This window comes from Bombus bifarius, unplaced genomic scaffold (assembly GCF_011952205.1).
Source record: "Bombus bifarius isolate JDL3187 unplaced genomic scaffold, Bbif_JDL3187 scf7180000008199, whole genome shotgun sequence".
In the NCBI taxonomy this organism is placed as follows: Eukaryota; Metazoa; Arthropoda; class Insecta; order Hymenoptera; family Apidae; genus Bombus; species Bombus bifarius.
In genome coordinates, this window is record NW_022884505.1 from 1,566,140 (window position 1) to 1,590,654 (window position 24,515).

Consider the following 24,515-nt stretch of genomic DNA (forward strand, 5'->3'; position numbering starts at 1 on the left):
TAATAATGTGGCAATATATCTTCGTTTGGTCTGCGCATTTTTTTATATTTTTTAAATTTAAATAATATTGAACAATGAATTTATATTCGAACGGTTTAACATTTATAATTTTATTATTATAAATGTCAACATATTATATTCAAATAACCATTTTTTTATGTATTAGTATACATATAATATCTATACTAGCAAGTATTTTGTATTATATTACTTGTATGTTTGTATAATGTGTAGCATAATGGGAATCTTCAAATTTATTTACTTTTTGCAATTATTTTTCCAATAGACAGATTAAATATACATATACATATACTATTGGTCGCTAGGCATGGAGTGCTTAATTCCTGATACGTTATGTATATCGTAAAAATATTGCGAGATTACGATTCGATAACAATTTAGACTGTCGATAGATCAAATATTTTCCCAATCGATTCCTTAACGATTACGATTCGTTAAAAAGATTGTAGTTCGTAATAATCATAGAGATATAAAAACAAAGTCTGTGAGCGAGCTGAGAAAATAATATAGCAATAGAAAGAGAACGCTATATAAAGATCTTTTCTTATTTGTATAACACATGCTTATTCGTACAGTAAATATGTAAGTGTAAAGTAACACCGATCAACGAGCAGCGTCGTGTGCATACTTAATTAGAGGACATAGATACAAAGCAAAAGTCTCTATGCAGCGTTCTTTTTCTATAGATATATCGCATCCACTTAGACGGTAACATGACTCAGGTACTCCATCTTTGTATCTCTATGGTAATAACGCGTCAAATATAATTCTAAAATACATCGTTCCATATTTAGGTTAAATAAAATACACTTATATTCGTAGCATTATGTCTATTTTCTATATCACTTTATAACAATCATTATATATACATGAATGTTCCTGATACACATATATGTACGTATATACAAACACGTCTCTCGATATAGAAAAATAGGAGAATGAAATTACATTTGGATTACGTTAATGAAACGGATCCACCGTTTGATAATTACATATCTAGTCGTTAAGGGACCAAAAGGAATCGTTATGTTTGTTTTCTCATTAGCAGATATTTACGTTTTCCTTCTTGAAAAATCTGATTGATACCATACAGAAAGATAGCTATTCTCCATTTTTCTTCCGCCGATCAATACCACGGAAATTGTCGAAAATGTTCACCTTATTTTATTATGTTCACACGTCGAGCTTCTTAACGTGTTAAAGTAGCCAAAAATTTCCTATTATACGATTCAAATCCTAAGCTGTGCTGTTCAAGTTCCAAACAGAAACCCGCCACCTGTATTCTGACCTTTTTATTGGTCAAGCGATTTTAATGTTGTTTCAATCGGAAATGTGCCAATCACAATCGACAAGCGATAAGAAATAAATATCAGCCACTTTCTCTATGTGATGGCTTTCATGACATTAACACCCATCGATTGCTAGGATTCTATGCCAAGTTTCCTATATGTTTCCCTGTCTACCGTAACTAATCTGCCTTCCACGCTCGAACAGTCCAATTCGATACAATGTAACCTGGCACCCCATTCACAGTGGCTCTGATCGTCTTGGCGGTAGTATTTGATCTGCAGACAAGTAGTCAGGTAACCGGAACCCAAGACACGCATGGCTATTGGCAATTCTTCACGATGACCACGAGCACTCGCCGGTATACCCTTTGTGCTGTGATAAGCACTGTAAGCACAAGCTGTCCCGTCTCGTGCACGTTCAATCGTTTCCACTTGTTTCCCTCCTATGCTCAGGGACCTATAAATTTTAAGATTATTATTTAGGTAAGTTTATGATTATTATTTAGCAAATTATGTCTAAAATTAAAATTACTACTATATACAACTATTATAATTTATTAAAATTAGTGGAATATGATAAAAACAAAACAAAAGATATTGAACATTATAATGTCTACTGTGATATTATTACAGGTGATCTACATACATCTCATGAAGCAGCGATGTGATCTAGTACAGGGACGTATTATGGTTAACTAAGAATCGTAGTAGTGTAAGTCATTGTCAGTTTTTATAAAATAATGTTCTGCGTTTATTGTTATAGAAAATATCTCGTTATGATATGTAATAAAAAGATTAGATAGGTACTGTACAAAATTATTCATTTTAATATTTAGTAGGTAAAACAGTTTTCGATTCTTCCCATTATATTTATAAAAATATGAATTTATATTAATATTCGCAGTTTAGTCATGATATTCAGATTTAATAGAGGCTTATGTTTTTTCTGTTCATAAAAACTAGAGTTTTCATTAAAGTTGTGCCACTATCAGCTTACAGGATTGTTGAAATAACAACCCAGAACATTAAGATCTCAGTCACAAGATCGCACAACTCAAATCAAGTTCTCTAAAGTGATGGAACATGCCTTAAATCTCGGAGAACTTATAGTACTCTGAAGAGCCTCAAGAGCGGAGCCTTATTGATAATATAATCGCAGAATTTACATTAGGTTGTTATTATATGCACAAGTTGTTCGTTCCAGTTACGCTAGTTTGTAGCTGCATACGTAGTACCATAACTTTATTTTCTCCACTATCTCCATAAATAAATCTCGTTTGCATATTAACGAAGTCTCATCTAATAATCACTTTAGAAATATTCATAAATTTGTTCGTTAACTCGTAACGATCACTTGATGCGTGTTATAACATACGCTATTTGGATATTATTGTAAGCAAATAAGCAATTTACATTTCCACGTTATCCGCTTGCTTTTTGTACTTTTCTTTTGTAATCTGCATTTTACATTTTAATCTTCTACGTCGTTAATCTTCTTCTTTTAAACGAACCTGTGTTTCCTAAATTGTAGGCAGCAGAGAAAGAGTAAGAGAGAGGGGGCGGCGGCGGTGAGAAACGCTCGTTAGGTTCCACGGAAAAAGGAAAACAAGCAAAAGGTTCTGGCTTCAAGGCTTTGACAAACAGGACAATTTGAAAGTCTACCGAAAGGTTAATCGAATCGGACGCTCTTTAGTTTCAATTGTATCCATGCATCGAAGCAAGTCTGATTCATTGATCGCAAATCGATAGACGCGATTCACGTTGATGGCAGGCGATGTTACAGAATCGTGCTTTAAATTCATTTGCATCTTCAGCCGGCTAGTATTGGAGTATATTCTGAATCTCGTTTCCGGTATCTATTGTGCACCATCTGGCACGTATCGCGGAGCCGCAATCATTTACAAAATAGTCGCGACATCCCGACATGTTGCAAATTGCTGAATTTTAACTTCGTCCCCATCCTTCCCTTCATATTCGTAACGATTCTCATTGTAGAAGACGTATTGTAATGAAATAGGATGAGATTTATTTTAATGGGTTCGTGATTTGGATAAACAGACGATCAAATGAATTGAGCGTAAGAAACACAAATATCAGGATATAAAAGGAATAGATTGAGCAATATTATCGTTAAATGTAATTGAAACGATATTCCATTACATTCAGTTGAGATATTTGTCGAAACATTCATCATATTTGCTATTCATCAAACATATCGTTCTAGACTAACTAGAAGTTACTGAAAATAACTTTCTCCCAGTAAATATGAATATTTTTATAGCGGTACTTCCGTTTTATGTTCCATCTATGAAATTACATCTCCTAAAATGACGCCCATATAAAATAAATATCGCCTCTATAGAGTTTCCAATATCGTCGGTGAACTTTAGTATTTTATGCACAAATTTACATTCGACTCTTCGTGTATAATCTTCAATTTCAATGCGTTTTATCCTTTCTAATCGATCGACAATCGATCCTAAGTGTATCCGCTTATAAATGAATCGGTACAAACGTAAAGTTTCGACAGAGCTACAAATAAAAGGAGGAAGTTATTTCAAGCGTTTCGTTAAGCGCTCCTTTGCTAAATACGTAATCGGCTAGTAGAAAATGCATTTTTGCATTGGCGTATCGGATAAATTTTCGCTGTTCAACGAAAACAATACGTGCGTGCGTTTCTATAAATAGTAAATTCATATAGTGTATGCTTTAAATATTAATACATTCCGCATAGTAACCGCGGTGTAACTTGGCTTCACTTCAAGCCTTGTCGTATATTTTTAGTGTTTTGCAGGAGCAAATGATCCCTACGCGTATCAATGTCGAGCATCATTCACGTGTTAGAAATGAGTTCTCGTGACGCAGAAGCATATACATATAATGTATAATTATTTGGTAATGCGAAGCCAACCAGCGTCAGAGATTTTGCTTGCTGTTTAAATAGTTCGAATTATAGTCCTTGATATAGCGTTCTATGAAGGAGGAAATTGGAACAGAAAATCGTTGTTCAACAAGCGTAATACTTTCTCTTACTTCCTTTTGTATATTTCAAAAAAAGAATATAAGGAAGAGGAAGGAAATTTATATTCATTTATTCGATACATAAAACGAGTCAATTTGTCGCTTGAACCAGTAATAATTTACACCGAATAGTTTATGTTCATAGGGTTTATTAACTTCTTAAATAGACTATAACATATAACATTATGTTAAATATAATAACATTGGTTTTAAAAATACTTTGTCGCATTTATACGAATTTTGTTTCGTAAGCAAATACAAATCTGGTTATGAAGATTTAATCTTCTGGTTCAGAAAGACTTTCCCATTGGGAAATGACCCAGTTATACAATAGTTAAGTATAAAAGTTAAATATCGGTTTAATATTGCGTCCATCATCATAATAGTTTGCTCTGTTTCAGTTGGAAATACAGAGACTCGAAAATTGCAAAAGTGATTCGAGCACGAGAAATCTTGGCAATCGAAATTATAGCAGTTGATTCCACAGGTTCATTAAGATGGCACATATTATAAAATACAAATGGTAATTAAATTGGATTAAATTATTTCTACAAAACGACAGTCGGTGAACGCTAGCTTGTTAAGAGAATTTTACTTTAGGGTCAATGAGTTTACATATTGTTCAAACAAGTTTCATTACGTTAAACATTGTTCGTGACTATCGGTACTTTATACGCTTCGCTATTTCGTATATTTTCTGCATTCATTTGAGAAACATTTTTATTTTTTATTGTTAGAGTTTCTCTCTGCTTCTCCGAGCAATAGCATGGCTCGTGTTGTTCACTGTTCTGTCGATTTATATTCGAAAAACTATCGTCGAAACGCGCAGGAAATAGAATATAAAATATTTGTGATGTCAAAAAGTAAAATATTTTTTTCTATAATTTATAAATCTAAAACAAAATACACCAAGTTTCAAATATACCACACTGTTGCCGAAGTTGTTAATATTACAATTATAGTTGCTATAGGATTTAAAAGAAAAATTCTTCAAATTGTTCTCCGGCTTTTATCGCAACCGTGCAACGTTCATGATGAAATTTATATACGTTTTTAAATTACAAATCAAATGCACAATGTACTAAGTTTCAAATAATTAATTACATTAAAAGAGAAACTCAGTTTTCCGATAATGTCTCCCTATCGTACTCGCCTTTCCATCGCAATTGTGCAATATTCCCCGTGTAGTTAATATTTTCATATTAGAAGCGAAAAATGATACGCGTGAAAAGTTAAACAAGTGAGATCGTAACCAGGATTATTATCAAAATTGCTATCAATTCCGGGGCAATGGGAATCGAGTCTTATTGCTTTGTGCCTTCGATCGCAATCACGCAATATTCAACGAGTAAAATTTACATTTTCGTATCAGTGATTAAAGGTACGGCACATAAAATCCTAAATAAATAAAACTGTAATGTAGATTACTGTTAAGATTATCCTTTGAATTACTATTACGAATTACTGTTATAAATTTAACCCTTATAAAGCTAATGGTGCAATACATCTCATAAATGGAACTGCGTATCGCGTTTAAAGGATCACGACTGACCTAGATTTTTTCAAACATATAAATGCAACATCCAGGGTAAGTTCATTAGAAATAGCACCGATACATAAACCAAAATTCGAATTTAAACAAGAAACTTACTCTCTTTTCTAGCTCGACTCCCATCGCTTCTGTACCTTCGATCGCAATCGTGCAATATTCATCTTCGAACTTGGATAATGTTAGTGTTCCTTTTCAGGTTGCGAGGAATTCAGCAATTGCTTGAGTCAATACGGTCGTCGTCAGGATGTTCAAAGGTGTGCTCCTTAAACATTAAACGACCCAGAGGACTGTCTAAGCCCGTGACGAAATCGTAAACTCGAGATTCGCATTCCCAGCACGTCGCTTTTCGATATTTCTCGTAAAGAACCAAAGCACGCATGGTCGCTCGTCGTAAAAATAAAGAGCACGAAGAAATTTTTGGTGCAATACATTCGGGTCGTCGTCGTCATCGTCGTCGTCGTCGTCGTTGATCAATCGCAATCGCGGAATCGTTTTAGCGAAATAACCGACGGATATATCGATGTAGATACCTTAAAAAGAAGCTTTTCGATGGCAAATTACGAATAATACCTAGAGGCGTATCCACGTTCGATCGATACGATTCTATCGCCGTTCGTGAAAAATGTAACGAGTCCTAGATCGTAAGCAGTGTGGAGACTTCTTTGTTCGTTTCTCTCCTCTCGATTCAACGTAGAACATCCAATTTTCCCGATTAATCCCTCTCGAGAGTTTTTTTGCTTGGAAACAACGGCCTACCATGACGAGCACTTCTTAATTTGGAAGAAGAAGAATCGCGTCTCTACGAGATTTCTTTCATTGGATGTTCGCGGAGTATTACGAACGATTTTTGGTATTTTCGGGAGATTTTTGTGAGAATATTAGATTGCTGGGAAAATTCCTGGCGAAAGATTAAGAAAGATTTAATTAGAATGAAACGCGAGGAAAGATTCCGCTAAAATTAGAGTTTTTGATATCCGTCACTTCAGCAGTCTGTTCTTGTCCTTCTCGTCTTGTCGGGTAATGAGTTTCTTCGAATGATTGTTACAGACTGCCGGAGTATTTCGTTTCTTGTTTACGTCCTTCGAACGAATCCTGTAGAGACTACAACAAAATAATAACGAGGCTGTATACTATATTTAGCTCACGAGACGAGACGCTGTATATAGATAAAGTTAAATTAGTTGTCGATCGATACGTAGATATTTTTCTTTGCCAAAGATTACGATATCGTAAGAGACCATAGAGTCTTTTTAGCAGCCACGAAACCTTGGTAACCACTGTGTTTTACTATCGACAGAGTTTCCCCGATTTCTCTTATCCTGGAGGAAAACCGAGGTGGTATGACTCAAAGGAAATGACCAAGAACGATTGTTGGTGGAAGTTGGAAAAGGAACGCGTGGCAGCGATAAGGGTGGAGATACGTTGGACTGATAGCAGGCAACGAGGTAAAAAATTCTCCGTTTCACTCGAGACATGCAACGGTAAGCCATTCTCTGCATTAAATACTAAAAGTAGATATTTCTGGTTGATTTTTAACGATGAAAGCTCCGTCCGTGATCGATTCGCCGCGATTCGAAAGCACGATTCGAGTGTTCTCGTCGTACGCTAACTAATTCAGAGTTTCGCGTGCAAGCAAAATTTCCTCAAGACGAAATCGAACAAAATCTAGCCAGAGTCTCCACTTTAACGATCGTGATACCGTTCCGTTCGATCCTTAGACACGCAGTGAATTTGGCCTGCTTTGATCTCGGATGATCATCTGGTAGACACTTCGCTTCCTTTTTGCCTCAGTGACGAGAGTTAAAAAAAACACCAACAACGAGAAGAGAAGTTCCGTCGCATTGAAAATAATCCCTCTGACAAACTCGCCAACAGCGGAAACGGCTTTTCTGCTTCTCTATTCAGGAAATTCTTTGTTCGTCGTACCTCGTTTTCTTTTTCGATACAGGCCAATTTTGTTCGGTTCGCGGAACGAAACACAGAGTGTTCATTTAACGCGCTTAAATTCGTATTGTACATTTGTAACCGACTTTGTAAGCGGAATTAGAAAGTTACGATATACATCACGCGCCAGATAAGATCCTCCGAGGTGTAGGAGCGTTCGATTTAAAGTAGAACTATCTGGCTCTGTTAGCTTTCCATCCACGCGCGCGTTTCCCCCGGAAATCGACTCCGCCGAATAAAGTGCATGCATACGTATCAGGCGAGAGAGAGAGAGAGAGAGAGAGAGAGAGAGAGAGAGGGAGCGAATCCCAAAGCGACGACTTTGATAGATCACGTGCAATTTTCGGAAGAAATATATTTTCACTTCACCAGCGGAAAACATCTTGCTCGTAATTCGACGCGCTTTTCCGTTTCGATTGCGCCACTAACATTCCGAATACGCCACCAAGATCAGACTTTAATTAATTCGTCCAACTGTTTCGCGGTTATGAGGTTTACTAGTCGCGACCTAAATCGTTGGCACGCTATTACCTAGACTGTATTGGATCTTCAGCAATTGACTCTGCTTTATGCTATTCGATTGTGGCAGTACTATACTGAAAGCTTATTGCTCGTGTAGAAAGCAATTAAATGGACACTGTTTCGGGTCGATTAAGTGGACAGAGACTGGAACATTCTGTCCGATATTGCATCAATTTAACACGATGTTACGTTGAAAATCCAACTTTCTATGGCGAGATTACCTACCGCGCGTATTATACTTGTTGTTCGAAATTTATGTGATTCAAAGGGCTACGCGAAAAAGTAGGACAATAAGTTTCCCAACCCTGGAACGTCTCCCTTGGCATTATACCGCGTTTTATAAGCCACGTTTTCTCATTCCGTTTTTATAGGCAGACGCGGTATTATTCAGCATACTCATTATACGTGTGTTTCATCCAAGATTATTTTACTTATAGTTATCATCTATTAATCAGTTATAAAACTATTGTATATAAAGAAGCTCGCGGAAGTACACTTGTCGAACACTTGTAAAAAATCTTTCGCTAATATATATTATCTCGTAACTTTTGCTTACATTTTCATATTGGTTCCAAATTTCATCAATATGATCACGACGGTCGTGTCTCGTTACACAGCTAATAAAGTTTCCAATTGTTTTATGCAACACACACTCTACACGTGTAAAAGCTTCCTATGGTGAGCGTTGAAATATTTTCGTGATCCATCGTATATCAAAATCTTTATGTTACTATTTGTCCCGAAGAATGAATCTGTTTGCAAAACTGTTGCCAGAAATAATAACCAAAATTCCAACGTAGATTTCCTGTTTTTTTTTTCTTCCTTTTTTTTCCAGTTTTCAAACAGAGATTGAATCAGCAAAAACCCTACAGCTCTTTCAAATCAAATTGTAGCCGCGTTCGATAGTTCGTGGGATAATTGGCTGCACGTACTTAAATCGATCGGACAACACGAATCTCCGACAAAAATGGTTCCCAATTAGCGAATTTGGCGGCGGAGCGCGAATCTGAGAGAGAGACAGAAATAAAGAGAGGCGAGAGGGAAAAGCCAATGGGACGAAGCTTCCCTTTTAAAAGGCGATCCGTCTGTAAAACAAAAAGCCATTCGCAATCTTGTATTTTTAGTCTCTTTACTTTCTTTCTTTTTCCTCCTCGCCTCTTTCCTCTCTTCTTCTTCTTCGTTTACTCTCCTCTTCCTTGCTGTGTTCGCGAAATAAAGTAGGAACAGTCGGCATTGAAACAGGCGAGATGAAAGGGAGACCTTCGAAAAATAGGCACGTTTGTTCGGGTGGAAATTTGCGACAAAAGTTTCGATAGCGGCCCACCAAGGATACACGCTGTTAATCGAACTTCTAAGCAGTGCCGACAGTTGCACTTTCCGGAGGGATGCGATTTCCTAACAAAGACTCGCGAAAATCGCTGACTCATGTCGACGATAAATAGAGACGATCCCCTGTACAAATACTTGCAACGCCACACTCAGCGGTTCGCGTTAGGTAAATCGAGAATTTGACGAATGTATCTTACTTTATGTTTAAAAGGGAACACGATTTACATGACTTCAGGGCTAAATATAGTTACGAATAATTATACTTGAATAATCATACCTGAAGGTTTAATTATTACGTGATTTAAATATTAAAACGGCTAAAAAAAGAATTTACTCTGTTTCGCATGCGACCATACGTATCGTGGTATTTGCGTGTCAATTAATCAGATGCATGCGAAATTTTCTATCTTTTAGCACGTTCCACTGCCCCATGACTCACGTTATGGGTCAACGTAATTCCCAGTTATGATACATGTATATCGCTTTTCTAAAGCACATTTTCGTCCTCCGACTATAAACGCGGTTAACACGTAATTATTTTTACGCAACTACAAGAATTTAGTAGCGTGAGAATAAAACGCGAGGCTTGATAAAAATATATTTCGTTTAAAAAGAACATGAATATGCAAACGTGCTGCTTTGTAATTTACGTCGTACGCGATACGAATTTGAAAATAGGAATGCACAGAATTACACGATAGAATGAATTATTATGAAGAAGTTAACGAAACTCGGATGAAATTGGGATAAAGTTCGTAGAAGACTTCTGTTTGACCCATTTGACGTTCCCTTTTCCTTCTGTTTTACATCGATTAACCGATGTCATGGACCACATGGAAGTAAGCTGTTGTTCTAGTTCTACCAGTCTATAGTACTTTTGAAAGTGGAATATTTTTTATTCCGTGACCCGGTTTCTTGCACCGTTGTGTATCGCTGTCAGGCCAGTGTGTCTTTACACTACCTCGCTACCAGATCTTTTTTCCATGCATCCACCTTATAAATACGTGATTCTCCTAAATTTCCTTGCAAGACGCGTTTTATAGATTTAATCAACGTTCCAAACGTTTTCTACCTAGCGATCCGTTTGCAGAGGAATTGCCAATTCTTTTAATCAGACGCTGCATTCGCCTTAAGAATATATCGTCGTATCGACAAAGATGGATCACTTCTTGTAAAGAATCAATCGGTTTTCATTAATTTGTATAGCTACTGAATCTCAATTTGAACTTGACGACATTTGTACGGACCCGAAAGATATAGTTATTAAGACCAGCGATATTTTAATATCTTCGATGCTGTAACATAATGACGACGAATATTTTGAAAATTTAGGAAGAGGCGAGAAAACGCACGTTTAGCTGCGAAAATAAAAATACAGACAATTTTGCCGATGTAAGATCGATTGACTACGTCTCGAATCCTAAAATTGCTTCTCTGTAAAAATTATAAAATGTGACTTATCGTGCTCTTCTTTTACAATCTTCGAACATAATTTGCGCGTATAACGATGCTAACGAACGTATTAAGAATTAAAATTGAACGTGTATTGTGAATGTATTATGTATATGTGTGTTATATTATACTCCGTAGTAGTGTTTCTCAGTTGGATGCAGGCTTTGTGATCGTCTGACTTATCAGTCTCGTTACTACTGATCTTCGTTCACGGCTCCGCTCGCTAGAAATAACATATTTATGTACAGTTGGTTTCACGACAATATTGTAATATTTATTTCGTCACGTTTCTCTTTTATGAAGCGGTGTGTGTACGTGACTTGTTCGACTTTGGCAAAGTTAACTCGAAACTTTCGATCGTTAAAACGTTATTAGTTAGTCATTCGTGAAATGATTTACTAAGCACACGTAGTACCGCAGGTTCTTATACGCTGTTGCAAATAATTAGAGAAATACCTTTGTTCGATAAGTAGGCTGAAGAGAAAGTTGATGAGTAGCTACGAATTGCTAGCTCGATATCGTAAAAGTTTTAACTGCTTCTGCAAGTTCAATGGTTAACAAATGCCTGTTTTGTTCCTCGCTTGTTTTTTTTTCCGAGCATTTCCAACGATTTAAGTCGTAATACACATAATACGTTCATGAAAAGTTCCTATAAGTGTTCAGATACGTTCGTGAGCCACGGTATATAGTGCAGAATTTTACATTTTATGGCACATTGTCACACGATACTCTTGAATTGCTACCTAGAGCAGTAATGGAATTTTTAATTAGCCAGATGTTTCTGCAGAAACCAAGTCGATGAATAAATCATTTTTATCAGAATCTTTCCAGTGTTCTTTAAATAATATACGTGTGAATTATCGCGTGGAGTAACGGTTCAAATTGTCAAATATAAGTTACTTGAACTTCTTGTGAGCATTCCGTGAAGATGCCTGTTCCAAAATTCAAATCCTCTGAGCCATCGTGAAAAAAAAATAGGGATACAGAGGTACGAAATGTTGAATATCCGACCTATACGGTAGAACCTAATTTTTACGAATTCTATTTACTCGAGCGCAATTTTAACGAGTGCACGGTTAAATGAACTCTTGCTGGTTGAATCCACTTACTTTAATACAAATTCTTATTATATGAATTCCAAGCATATAAGCTATTTTTAATGACGCATTTTTATAAATCGTATAACAAAATCTATCGGCAGATCACACATGTTTATACAATTACGTTAAACTAAAAGATGTAAAAGTGACGAATAACGTAGAATTCAGTTTGATATGAACAAGATGTATCCAATAATCGACGAAAATATATAAAATATCTAAAGCAAAGTCTACTCCTTTTAATATTTAATTGCTGGAACTTCCCGTCCAGGTTCTATTTCCTTACTTGTCTTCATAAAAATATGAAGTCGTTGTAACATATACAACACGCAAATCTACGGTCTATCTGTCAGCGTGCGAAGTTTCAACTAGACTGCAACCAGCTGAACCTCATTTCTTGTCAGTCATTCCCAATAGATGGACACGCAAAATTTCCATTCCTATGATATTAGCCAGCGAATGCAAAAATAAATCAGGCGCTGTAACGTCGCACAAACGAAAGAAGAAAAAGAGAGAAGAAGAGAGGGAAAAGAGAGAAAATGAAGGTAGCAGAGTAAATTTTCAATCCGAGATATTAATTGGAGCAAGGAAAAGTTGGGGCAAAATTATTTTCAGAGCGGCTCTTTCGAGCGGTAAATTTAAACTTATCCGACGTGGAAAGTGGCCTTCTCGCATAGGTGATGAAAAATAGTTGGAACAGACGCCTGTACAGATAACGTCTCGCTCTTTCTCGAGGATTTTGTAAATAAGCTTTTTCCCCAACCAACGTGTATATCCCTTTTTCCATCGTTTGCGCAACCAGTGCAGTGCCTTTGCAGCGACCGCCGCTGAATGTTTATTGACGCGAGTCACGAGCATTCACAGTTATCGAGAATCCGATCGAGCTTTTGCCAGAAACGAAAACTTTCGATAAGTTTGTACATGTACGTAAAGATTAAAGTCCTCGGCCGTGGCAAAACGTAACGCAGGTAATCAACTTTCAAAGGTCGAGTGTTATTGGGAATATTGAACCTGCCAGACAGGAGAGAAGAAGATACAGTCGCGCCGACTCGATGTAACTGTTCGTACCGATATATCGACGGATTTCCCAGGCATTTTATCGTCTCGTAGAATAGCTCTTGGCGTTCCCAAAACGAAAAATTCTACACGAAAAATTCCAACGTTGGTGGATGTAAATTTTGGAATTTTCCAAAGTTTCTCGCTGGTGGAAATTGTTAAAACGTAAATGACGCGGATGGTATGGCTTTTTCGTATTTTCGCGTGGTACACGTCGTATTTATTCCTAAACACGGTGTACAAATAACTCATTTTCTCGATGTTCTTCGTATCTCAATGTCTTTACTTTTATTCCTTCTTGTATCGTTCTTTATTTTCCGTCGTATTGTGTTCGATATAATAATTCGTTTTGCAGCTGACAGATTGGAAAGATATTATAAATGGTTTGTCATTCTCTTTATACTGAATTCAAATATCGATCAAATTTTGTTTATTTATGAAATGAACATCCAACTACGAGATCTAAGCTAATAATAATACAATAACTGTCACGGTGATAATGTGAGTGAAATAAGACACTACAATTTTATACTCCGAATCTCGAATAGTCTTCTTCGTATTTTTATTTCTTCCGTCAAGTTTCGAAACTCGGTAGCAAAGGAACGCAGTACGCATATAATAATTAGAGTACTCGCTAATTAATCTAACTCACGTAAAGTTTACCGCTATATTGCGTGATTCGGATTAATCAAGTATACGACCCTTAAGACAGTGAAAATTCTACACGAATTTTGAAGACAACGAAATTGAGATGTAGATCGTATTCACGGAATAAATATCCGTTTGCCCTTTATCCGAGTGATGCACATTTCTGTTAAATTTGCAAATAACATATTCATGAAGAAAATGGGATATTTTTCTCTTACACAAGCCACAAAAATAATGGATGAGAATGGATTATAAATGTTTGCTATCGAATGACAAAACGAACGATATAGCCCGAAACAAAGGACAGAACATTTTTACAAATACTAGGAAACACCGGAGGGCAAGACAGGAAATCCCAATTTCGCATTGATCGTGGGGCAATTTACAGTATAATTTGCTGGATAGAATGTACTCATTTAAAACTCTGCATCGAACATTTGTATGACGGTATTAATATTTTCTTTCAAAATATTACATTCGAGAATGGCAGTAAATAAATGTATACATTCAAAGCTATGTCGTTAATGGCAAGAGGAACGTAATAAATTTATACAGAGGCTCACGAAAATATTTTATATATCGATATGTAGAATTAGCGTGTACATTATTGTGCATATTAGTACGTACGTGTACTGTAAATATATATTTAATAAAAAAATTAGCGTACGCTATGAATAGCTATCTTAAGCATATAATAATTGAGGCTTATTAACGTAATTGACAATTGACCGTTTAAATATTTTTGTGATCCAACTGTATGAAACGTATATTTGCGTTAAATATCTCGTAGCTGTTACATCCGTTTTTAAACTTGTCTCAGACTTTACCAATATAATTATGATAGTCTGGCCTCATTACCGTGCTAATTAAATTTCAAAATGTTTCGTATAACACGCATAGTATATATTCGTCAGAGATTTCTACAAATATTTGGTTATCGTTAATAATAACAAGAACATAACGAATTCACTCAAAATTCTATCAATTATTATTCATATTGCGATGGAGACTCGGTTATGTTGCGCATTATCCGGGCTGCTTCGAACCACCTTACTTACTATAACTTACTTATTATAACTTAGTTACTGTAAAATAATCAGATATTGCGGAAGCAGTTAATCAAACTTTCAAGCTATTAAATAACGAATCGAGCCTAATTGCATGTAGAATATTACAAAATTTCAAATGTTTTCTATGATTTTGTTATAGGATTTATGAACATTAATAGAATTCTTGCGTATTATCCGAGATAGACCCGGTCCACGTCACGTCAGCTAAACGAGCTTCTACTGTATAATTATGCGATAAATAACGGAATTTCTGATTCCTAAATAACACGCGAGTTTACAATCGACCAACAACGAATGGAGTGATTTCGTGCATAAAAAGAATGACAGTTGCATTTTCCGAAGGACTCGATTTCCTGGTACCGCGTTCGTTTCCTCGCCGTCTAATTGGCCATGGTTGTTTAAATATTATCCACGCGAAACCCGTGCTCGTTCACTAGCATCAGCAACACTCTGCATATCGTAATTGCCACGTAATTTTAGCTGCTATTCGTGTTACGAGCGACGGTTCATTTTCCAACCCTGTGCGAGCCGGAGACCGGGCGCCGCAATATAACGCCAGTCGATATTTCAACCGGTCGTGTATGATTACTTTCGTCTTTTGACGTGTCTATTTCGTAACGAAAATGTATCGTTACGAAAACACGATACATCCAGATTCGATCGAAATTATTTATCATCAGTCCGCCTGCCAGACGAACCAATGAAATTTTCATCGATTCTACCCTCGTCCTACATCAAACTTCGAAACTTTGCGAAGTGCGTGCGTGCATACATATGTAGATGGTTTTCAGGGAAATTTCGAAACAGTGACTCCATAATTTTCGAATTTCTACAAATTTTCTAATCTAACGCAATTTCTCTAATCCTACTTCCAAGATATTTCCTCGATGCGCCTGAACAAACTACGGTACACAGTTTGATATTCGTGGTAGCTTTAATAAATGCATCTCTTCAGGAGACCTCGGGAAAAGTGTCTTCTTTCGAATTTAGGTAAACTTTTTAGTCCAATGATCGTCCTTCCATCGTAGTTGCGAGATCCTTTTTCCTAGATGATTTAAGGAAAATAAGTGTGCAATGCACAGTTCGATACTTAAATATAGCGTTGATAACAATTTTAAGAGGTGCGCCGTTTAGATAAACTTCCAAAAAGATATAATAATTTCTACGATTTTCTTCTTGTTGTTGGGTGGGTTTTAGGTCGTTTAGTAACGTCGTTTCGCATCTTTTTACGGCATTCGTACTTTCACAGCTCTCGCCAGTGAAAATCTCGTTAAATATCCAGCGAACCGTATGTCAAATATCAGAGTCCAATTGTTTCAGTAGCATTAACCGTACCGATGATCGTAATCGATTTGTAACTTTTACAGTTCAAGGCAATTACTGCGATATGTATACGTATCGTTTCAGTAAGTACGTAGTGGTAACACCTGCTTTACTCTCACCACATTTCTGACACAGTTGCACCTATATACTTACATCAAAGTACAACGTTCTGTATCCCTTTTTTCATATATTTACAGACATGGTAATCCTTTTGTCCAATTTGTCCTTAGACAAATAATTCGATACTTTTGGTCGTAGCCTTCTTGTATTACGCTGCTCTTCATGAATAAGAGCGTTCGACACTGGCCCTAAACATTTATTTTGCAAGCATTTTCAGTTACGAACATTCTTTGGATAGACAGTCGACCGTCGACAGACCTGGGCAGCTGCAGAACTTAATCCGTTACTTCTTGACGTGTTTCCTACCCCTTCGGGTACATGTATCTCCTACAACCCTTCTCAATATCTTTCGTTTGTTTTTCAAGTACCTTTTATCAAATGTTCCTGACTCTTCGTTTTCGTTTCAACGAAGTAATATCATTTAGTCTTTGTTCTCGCATATAGTCATACGTATATATACTTAGATATCGAAAAATACGAATATATTAGATATCCTTGGATAACAATATATACAGCATGCATTGGATTGTAACATAAGTTCGTTCTGTTTTTATGTATACTATATATAAACGGAGAATATGGAACGAACGTATATCGCAAGCTTAATAAAAATGAATTGTTCAACGGATTAAATAATACAGATGCATGCAAGGGGAACGAAGTTTTTGAGATTTTAAAACGAAGAGTTAAATATTAAAAGAAATTATAAAATAAGAAACTGAAAAGAATGACTAATAGTTCGCGAATTACTGCTGGAATAGACGAAGATAAAAACGAGCATTTATCTCAAAGCATATCTCTTTCGCCGATTCTTCTTGTAAAAGATCTTCTATATCTTTCACAAATGTTATGTCTCACGTCGTGCTCTACTATTCGAGCAAGAAATCTGCTCTTTCTGCTCGGAAAAAGAATTATAAGAAGCATTTTACAATCACGTTTATAAAACTGATGTTCTTTTCAGGCAAACTATCTGGGGGTTAAATCATCCCGACAAAGTGATCCGGAGATATCGAACGTCGAACAGTGGGGAACGAGGCTTTCATATCCAGACGTTTGTCATCGTGCTCGGTTATTTCCTATATCGTGGCCAACAAAAGACTATTAGTATGCCGTGCACAGTGACACCTCATGGTCCTTAATCCTCGATGAAACCCATCCGTGAATTAAAAGTTATCGTTGATCGACGATCCTCCTGATCCAGTTAAGCCGCGAAGAGTGTCGTTTAGAAACTCTCCGGTTGTAATTATTCGGAACGGTATCCACAGAAGCGATTCTTCCTCTTCTTTTCTCATTCTTCCGTCGACGAGGTCCTGAGAATCGCTAAATGGAGATTGATCTTTCCTAATGTCGTTTTTCTGCGCTCTTAAAATCGCTCGTCGCGACTATAAAGCATATAACGTTTTATAAGGTCAGAAGGATCGTATTTTATAATTCTCACTCTTGCGTTAAAGTATCCCGGTTGATCCAGCGAAGGAAACACGGTCAATCCTCGAGGGCTCGAACGAAAATGTATGATCCTTGTCGAACACTAATTTTACACGTCCGTTTCACTGGTACCATGCAATTCTTAACACATTTACAAGTTGATTGACGAAGAAGTTTCTTATAAATCTACGCGATCTTTTCTCATCTTTAACGTATAATATGGTGTACGTCATTGGTTGGAGAAATTTCATTGAAAGGAGAATATCGTTCACCATCGCAACAATGCCGTGTCTTATAATGGAATTAGGAACAATAAAAACCAATACGAAGAGAGATTATTTCGTCCAGAAATAGAAAACATATGATAGGATGTTCTATTTTTAAAGGCTGGCAGAATTTATATTATACCATTATTATATCGTAACATCTTAAAGCATATAGAAATGTGGAACACGATTACAAGAAGTGTTCCAATAAATGCTACTTTCGTTCACGAAACGCGTAATCCTGAACACGCGTGTAATTGAAGTATCGTAAGTGTGTATGAAACATTAAGGACGATTATAGAAGAGACATATTATAGGAAAAAAATTAACGACGATAGTATAGTACTGCATCGATATCGTGTTGTTTGAAAGATATGTGCGTACGGTATTCTAAACGTGTTATTGCGTATATACATTGAAATGTACACATCTATCGAGAACTACGCGCATCCACGAGCATTTGTAATAACGCTCGCAGGTTGGGCGGGTTCGATCCCTCAGAAAGGACGTGCATATATCATTTTTACTACTTTCAGCCTATAATTCACGTTCTCCGACGCATGTCGAAAATAGGTGTAATCTTTTTCTGCGAACCGTTTCGCGCGTTGAGTTTATCGGATGGACGTAAAAGTTCAGTATTGGTACGTTTGTTCTCTTAAAAGCAATGGTACACAAAATGGGAATTTCTTTGATGATCGATGTATCGTAAACGAGCATTTTATCCAGTAGGTATCGTAAATGAGAGATCTAAAACTGTTTGCCAAGTATAAACTGGAAACTATAACGGCCACTGAAAATCGAGTTACGATTATAGTAGAAAGTCAGTAAACGGTATAATGTTTTAGTACGAAGGGTAAAAATGGTATTTAATTTACGATTAATAGGTAGTTTAAATATTAATAGAAACGATTAAAATAATAATTCATATGAAAAGGCTGAGGTTACAAGAAATACGTAAGATGAAAATATGCAATGCTGAACCTTTTAAAAAATGAAAACTACAATCTATGATCGCACAGTGAAATCAATATTTAGCGACAGGTAAGAATAACGCTCATCTATCAAGTACTATGTCTCAGAAATTTATCTGATCACTAATTTACGCGGTAAAATTAATATCTCGATCGCACCGGATAATACGAAAGTAAGATAATAATGACTGGCTGTCGAGTTTCTAATATCTTTAAAAAACTATAAATCCCTGAGCTGTGTTTCAGATATCCTTATTATTGCAATTGCAGCGATGAAATTACCGCTGGGTAAAAGGACCGTGTTATAAAACAGAGTCGCGGGATCAGATAAAAAGGAAACAGTGGTACACGGACATGCGAAAATAATAAACGGTGATCAAGCACGAGGACGTGAAGAAATGATTGCTCTTAAGGAAAAAAGTGAAGATTAATTGAAGTAATATAATTGCTATCGTCACATTCACTGTACCCACTCTAATAGTTGCGGAGGTTTGAAGCTGATGTCCAACCGATACGTGGCTTCGCAGCTTAGTTTCACTGTCTTCAGCTGCCGAAATCTCGCCGATGTCTCCATTTTACAGTAAACAGGACCTGCGGCCGGTTCGCGCCTTAGGGACAAGGTCACTCGAAAATGTCCATCAGCACCCATCTATCACCATAATTTAACTTTGGAGGAAAGATAAAAAGATACAGTGCAACGTCTTTTGAACGATCGATGCTTAAATAGATGTCCGTTTAAATCACGCGATGTGACTATGCGCGTGGTACAATTGAAAAAATAGAAGTAAGATCTTTTCTGAAAATTTGAAAGGCAGAACTCTTGTAAAATTGGCGTACTTCGAAAGAACGTCGCAACAGGACAAACGAACGGTGCAACGTGCACGGTGGGCGTCGCGACGCTTACTGAACCGCAGCGTCGTAGACGTAACGCGATTCCGGCACGCGACGACGGCTTTGACTTTTCTGTTTTGTCTTTCAATCCCCGCACAGTGATCGCGTTCCCCTTTCCGATAATGAAGAGATTACTGCAACCAGGGTTAGCGTGTTTAACACGGTTCCTATATATATGTATAGCATTCGCATTGAAACCAATAATAGCGTTGAAGAAATGGTAAAATGTACAATTAATTTCGGTAGCGGTTGTAAACGAACTGTAAACGGGTTGGAAGAAATTTTACGCTTTGACCAACAATAACTGATACTGATATATTTCTACTTGTGCTTTTTTTTGTAATTAATGCGAATTGCTTCTCTTTGTATTAATATAAATAAGATGAAAGAATATTATTTTAGAAAAATTAAAATATTTAAAAAATGAATAAATATCATAAGTCGGATAGTTATGATAGTATATATATATATATATGATTATGCTAAAAATATTAACAAATATACTTACGAATCAGCCACTACATAAGGTAATAAGATAGTTTAAAAAATAATAGGATATAAGTTGAATTACCATACAGTAAATGGGTATAACTGCAAAATTGTGTCTTCATCAAATGATCCTAAAGCTATGGGATCTATCTTTAACTATTATAAGCTTCCTATAATCAATCTTATTTTTAAAATTACAGAACCTTATATTGGTTAAATGTTTCCAAAATGGAGAATGTCCACCTTGAAATCGAAGATCATGCTGGCTCTCCTCAAAACATAAAGGATTTATGAAGAACGATCTTCAGCATTACAAATTGAAAGACTCGAGCTGCAAGGTTCAACAATACCAGGGGTTGAAATCCAGTCTCAAAATCGTGGTAAATAATTTTTTTATAAATAATATAAGTAAATAAATAATTATTTTTATAAAAAATATAAAACATGTTCATTATGTGGATAAGAGTATAGGTCTTTAAATAATTATAATGTAATATTTTTTAAATATTTTTATTTTCCCAATGTTATGAGTTTGACATTATTTTTTAAAAAATATAAACGATATAAAGATGTTAAGAAAACATTTGCAATTGCTTCCATCTTTATAATACGATGTACAACTGCGACAATTTCTTATGTTTACAATATTAGTTTCACTTGAAAAATCATCCTTACAACAATTACAAAATTAAAAATAGTACATAAGGGAGTGTATATTATGAAGTTGCAAATATGATCATTGAACGTAATGTTTTACAAAATAAATGATCATATAATAGATGATATTACATTAAATGTATTAATACTTTAAAAATACAAGGAACTGTTATTAAAATGTTTATACATATACACAACACTGATAAAAACTAAATTTCTCCAAATATTAAATGGCAACTATGAATGATTATTAGTTATGTTACAATTTGCTTATGAATTTATTAAAGGTTCATAAAATTTAAATTTTTAACAAACTGTGCAATATATAAAATACTCATTATATTTTCTTTCAGAATCATTTGCACTGAAGTCTATTTGAGATAACAGTAATATCATAAAAAGTCATTTTTTTCCATATCAGTAAATTAATTTCTAGAACTTATGTATCTACTCTCCAAATATATTTCCAGTCAAGCGCTACGCGCGTTATTAATTGTCATAATGAATGTTCATATTGTTTTTCTTCAATTTCAGGAGTACACACGCTCAAAGCTTGCCCTACTTTAATTGTTTGTCCCACTTCTACGCAAAATTTAAAATCTTTTGGAGCCTCGAATAATAACACAATAGTAGATCCCATTCTAAATTCGCCAAATAATTCTCCTTTACTTAAACGTGTACAGCCTAAACTAGCATCTTTCCATCGTTTTGCTTCAGGCCACTTAAGAGCATTTGTATGTAAGTCTTTATCACAGTAAACTTTTATAGAACCTACATTTGTCGCTCCAACTGCACTATAAGCCATAAAACCACCAGCCCATTTACCAATATACACTACACGTTCATTTAATGAAAATAAGTCTGGTAAATATTGGGCTATTTTAGGATTAACGCTTAAAAGCTTCCCTGAAATGAAGAAAAATATCTTCCCAATTTTAATTCATGTAAACTAAAGTTAGATTTTGGAATATAAAAAAACAATAAACCTTGAAAGTGTTTACGAAATTCTATTTCCCAGTCAGTTGGACTATGAAATCTGTGATAATCCCCTGGAGCAAGATAAACTGTTAGTTGATAGAGCTGATTTGTTGGATCTTTTAAGAGAGATTTTATATAAATATCATCTTCTTCTTTAGTAAATTTAGACCATTCAGAATGAAATGTATTTATATCACCTAAAAAATGTCTAAGATTATAAGTAACACCCTTTACTTGTTGTACACAACATGAAGTTACTGGTCCAAAATATAAAACTTTTCCATCAGCAGGTGAAACCTATAATAAATTTACATATAACGTTTTATTACTCTATTTAAATGACTTACTTAATTTGATGTAAAAAATATATACATACTATATTTGTAGTTTGAGCAATAGGTCTTGCATCATATTTGAGCGGTCTGACAAAAAAGTCAACAAGACTTGGAAAATCTGATAACTCTATATCAATTTCATCTAAATTGGCATCAAAAGTTTTTGCATAAAATCCATATAAGGTGGGTCTTAAACTAACTGGCAGTTCCAAACTAGCAATCCAACCCCATATTCGACTTATTACTCGAAATGGCAAGAAATAATAACATTTTATCTGTAAATATTTAATTTTAACTACAAAACTTTCTTGTTCATACATAGTCCTTAATTTCCTCAAATTTTGTTCAATTGAAATGTAATATATCATGCTGCTATTGTAATAAAAATTTATACCACAAAAACATTGATTGGGTCGTACACATTACTGTCCTCAGTTGTATATGGATGTTTTTTCAAATGTCTCCACTGTAATGCTGTTAACAGTGTTACTCCCATTCCAAAAGGAACAATCCATTTTCGTTGCTTTATAAATGAGTACCAAGAATTATCTTTATATCGACTAGTACTTACATTTGAGGTATATGTCTTTGACAATTTTTTATTTATTAAAATTTTGAAATTACTTTTTGTATATATATTCATACAACATTTACAAGAGTTTTTGCTAAAATATGTTAACAACATTAGATAAATAATTTTATTAAAGTAATAATAAGACTTAAAGACTACAAACCTCACATCTTGAATTAAGTGATAAATCTTATAAAGATTCATCTTGAAAATAAATTTTATTACATAGAGATATATAAACTTTCTTATATTCTCCTTATACTCTTAGGTTAGCTTGAATTATATACAAATTTCTACAAAAATATATATTTATAAATAACAAAATTCAGACATATATACTCAACAATTTTTAACATATCTTTATTTTAATTAAATTTATACATTAATCCTGTTGAAATATACATTTGGAATATCAAAAACTTACAAGAAATATTTTATTTGACATTTTTATACATACGTACATTAAGTACTCATCTACAGAAACAGTTGTAGCTTAAGAATGATTATTATAAAAACTCGAGATAAAGAAAATAGATTAGAACAAAAGATCTTCTTAACTACAAACTTGTACGAATACTGTTCGTATATAAAACGCCACCTAGCAGATTGATATTAAAATTATATTCTTTTATTCTTATTTTATTTAAATGCATGAAACCCACTGATATTATACCAGTGCTGAAACCTAATGAAACCACAGAAATCGTCTGTAGTGAAACTTTACTCAATTAAACTGTACAATATATAACACGTTCATAATATATATTTTGTAATATGATTATTATTTTATATAGTTAAAAAATGTTTTGTTGGGCTTGGACATGAACTTATACATTTTACTTTATTTTATTCCGCTAATTTATACCTTAATATCTTTACAAAATTTAAAATCGCTAATGTCATAAAAACATTTCTCATATCCTATAGTCAACGATACGCAATAATCCTTTTCATCTTTATTTCACAATTTACATTAAAGCATTTACATATTATTATTCGTCAAGTTTTACGTTTTTTCTTGCATATTGCTTTACCTTTCAGTTACCATTATATGCTACCAAAAATTGCTCCAAAATTATTTTTTCATATACCACGAGATACAATTTGAATTATATAACTTTAATCAGGATATGATCTGGTATAATTAATTAGTCATACATAGACTGCAGATATTTACGCAAATTCATATTTGTATGAAGGCAATCATTTAACTTAATAAACATTGCAACAAGTACGATATATTCTGAGTATTTTATGTTGTATGTATTTTTATGTATTATATACACAATTGAGTTTTCAAATTTCCCATAAATGCATAAAGATCTACAATCTTAATGTCCAAAGAAATAAAACTACGTAAAATGTTGGTCGAAAACAAAGGGGAAAAAATCAAGGTAGAAGCAATTTTCTACAATCGTGAAGCGTACCTGTGCCACCGGTTGTAATCATCACAAGAAAAGCGTAATAACAGGTGGCTCCGCATCG

General features: G+C 34.9%; 2 protein-coding genes across 4 annotated transcripts; both read right to left on the reverse strand.

Annotated features, from left to right (window-relative positions):
- Positions 1–162: 162 nt before the first annotated feature.
- On the reverse strand, positions 163–20,012 carry LOC117210217 (CB1 cannabinoid receptor-interacting protein 1-like). The gene is made up of 2 exons (XM_033453023.1): positions 19,583–20,012; positions 163–1,767 (listed from the first exon to the last, which is right to left on the reverse strand). The coding sequence occupies exons 1-2, from the start codon at positions 19,756–19,758 to the stop codon at positions 1,443–1,445; spliced, it is 501 nt and encodes a 166-aa protein (XP_033308914.1). The 5' UTR covers positions 19,759–20,012; the 3' UTR covers positions 163–1,442.
- A 1,360-nt stretch (positions 20,013–21,372) lies between these two features.
- Positions 21,373–24,476, reverse strand: LOC117210214 (phosphatidylserine decarboxylase proenzyme, mitochondrial). 3 transcript variants are annotated; one of them, XM_033453019.1, is made up of 6 exons: positions 24,458–24,476; positions 23,194–23,323; positions 22,854–23,124; positions 22,501–22,734; positions 22,133–22,421; positions 21,373–22,052 (listed from the first exon to the last, which is right to left on the reverse strand). In XM_033453019.1, the coding sequence occupies exons 2-6, from the start codon at positions 23,232–23,234 to the stop codon at positions 21,643–21,645; spliced, it is 1,245 nt and encodes a 414-aa protein (XP_033308910.1). In that variant the 5' UTR covers positions 23,235–23,323; positions 24,458–24,476; the 3' UTR covers positions 21,373–21,642. The 3 variants fall into 3 exon arrangements, with proteins under 3 accessions (XP_033308910.1, XP_033308909.1, XP_033308911.1); XM_033453018.1 differs by lacking the exon at positions 24,458–24,476 and adding an exon at positions 23,492–23,768; XM_033453020.1 differs by lacking the exon at positions 24,458–24,476 and adding an exon at positions 23,455–23,472.
- Between the last annotated feature and the right edge of the window lie 39 nt (positions 24,477–24,515).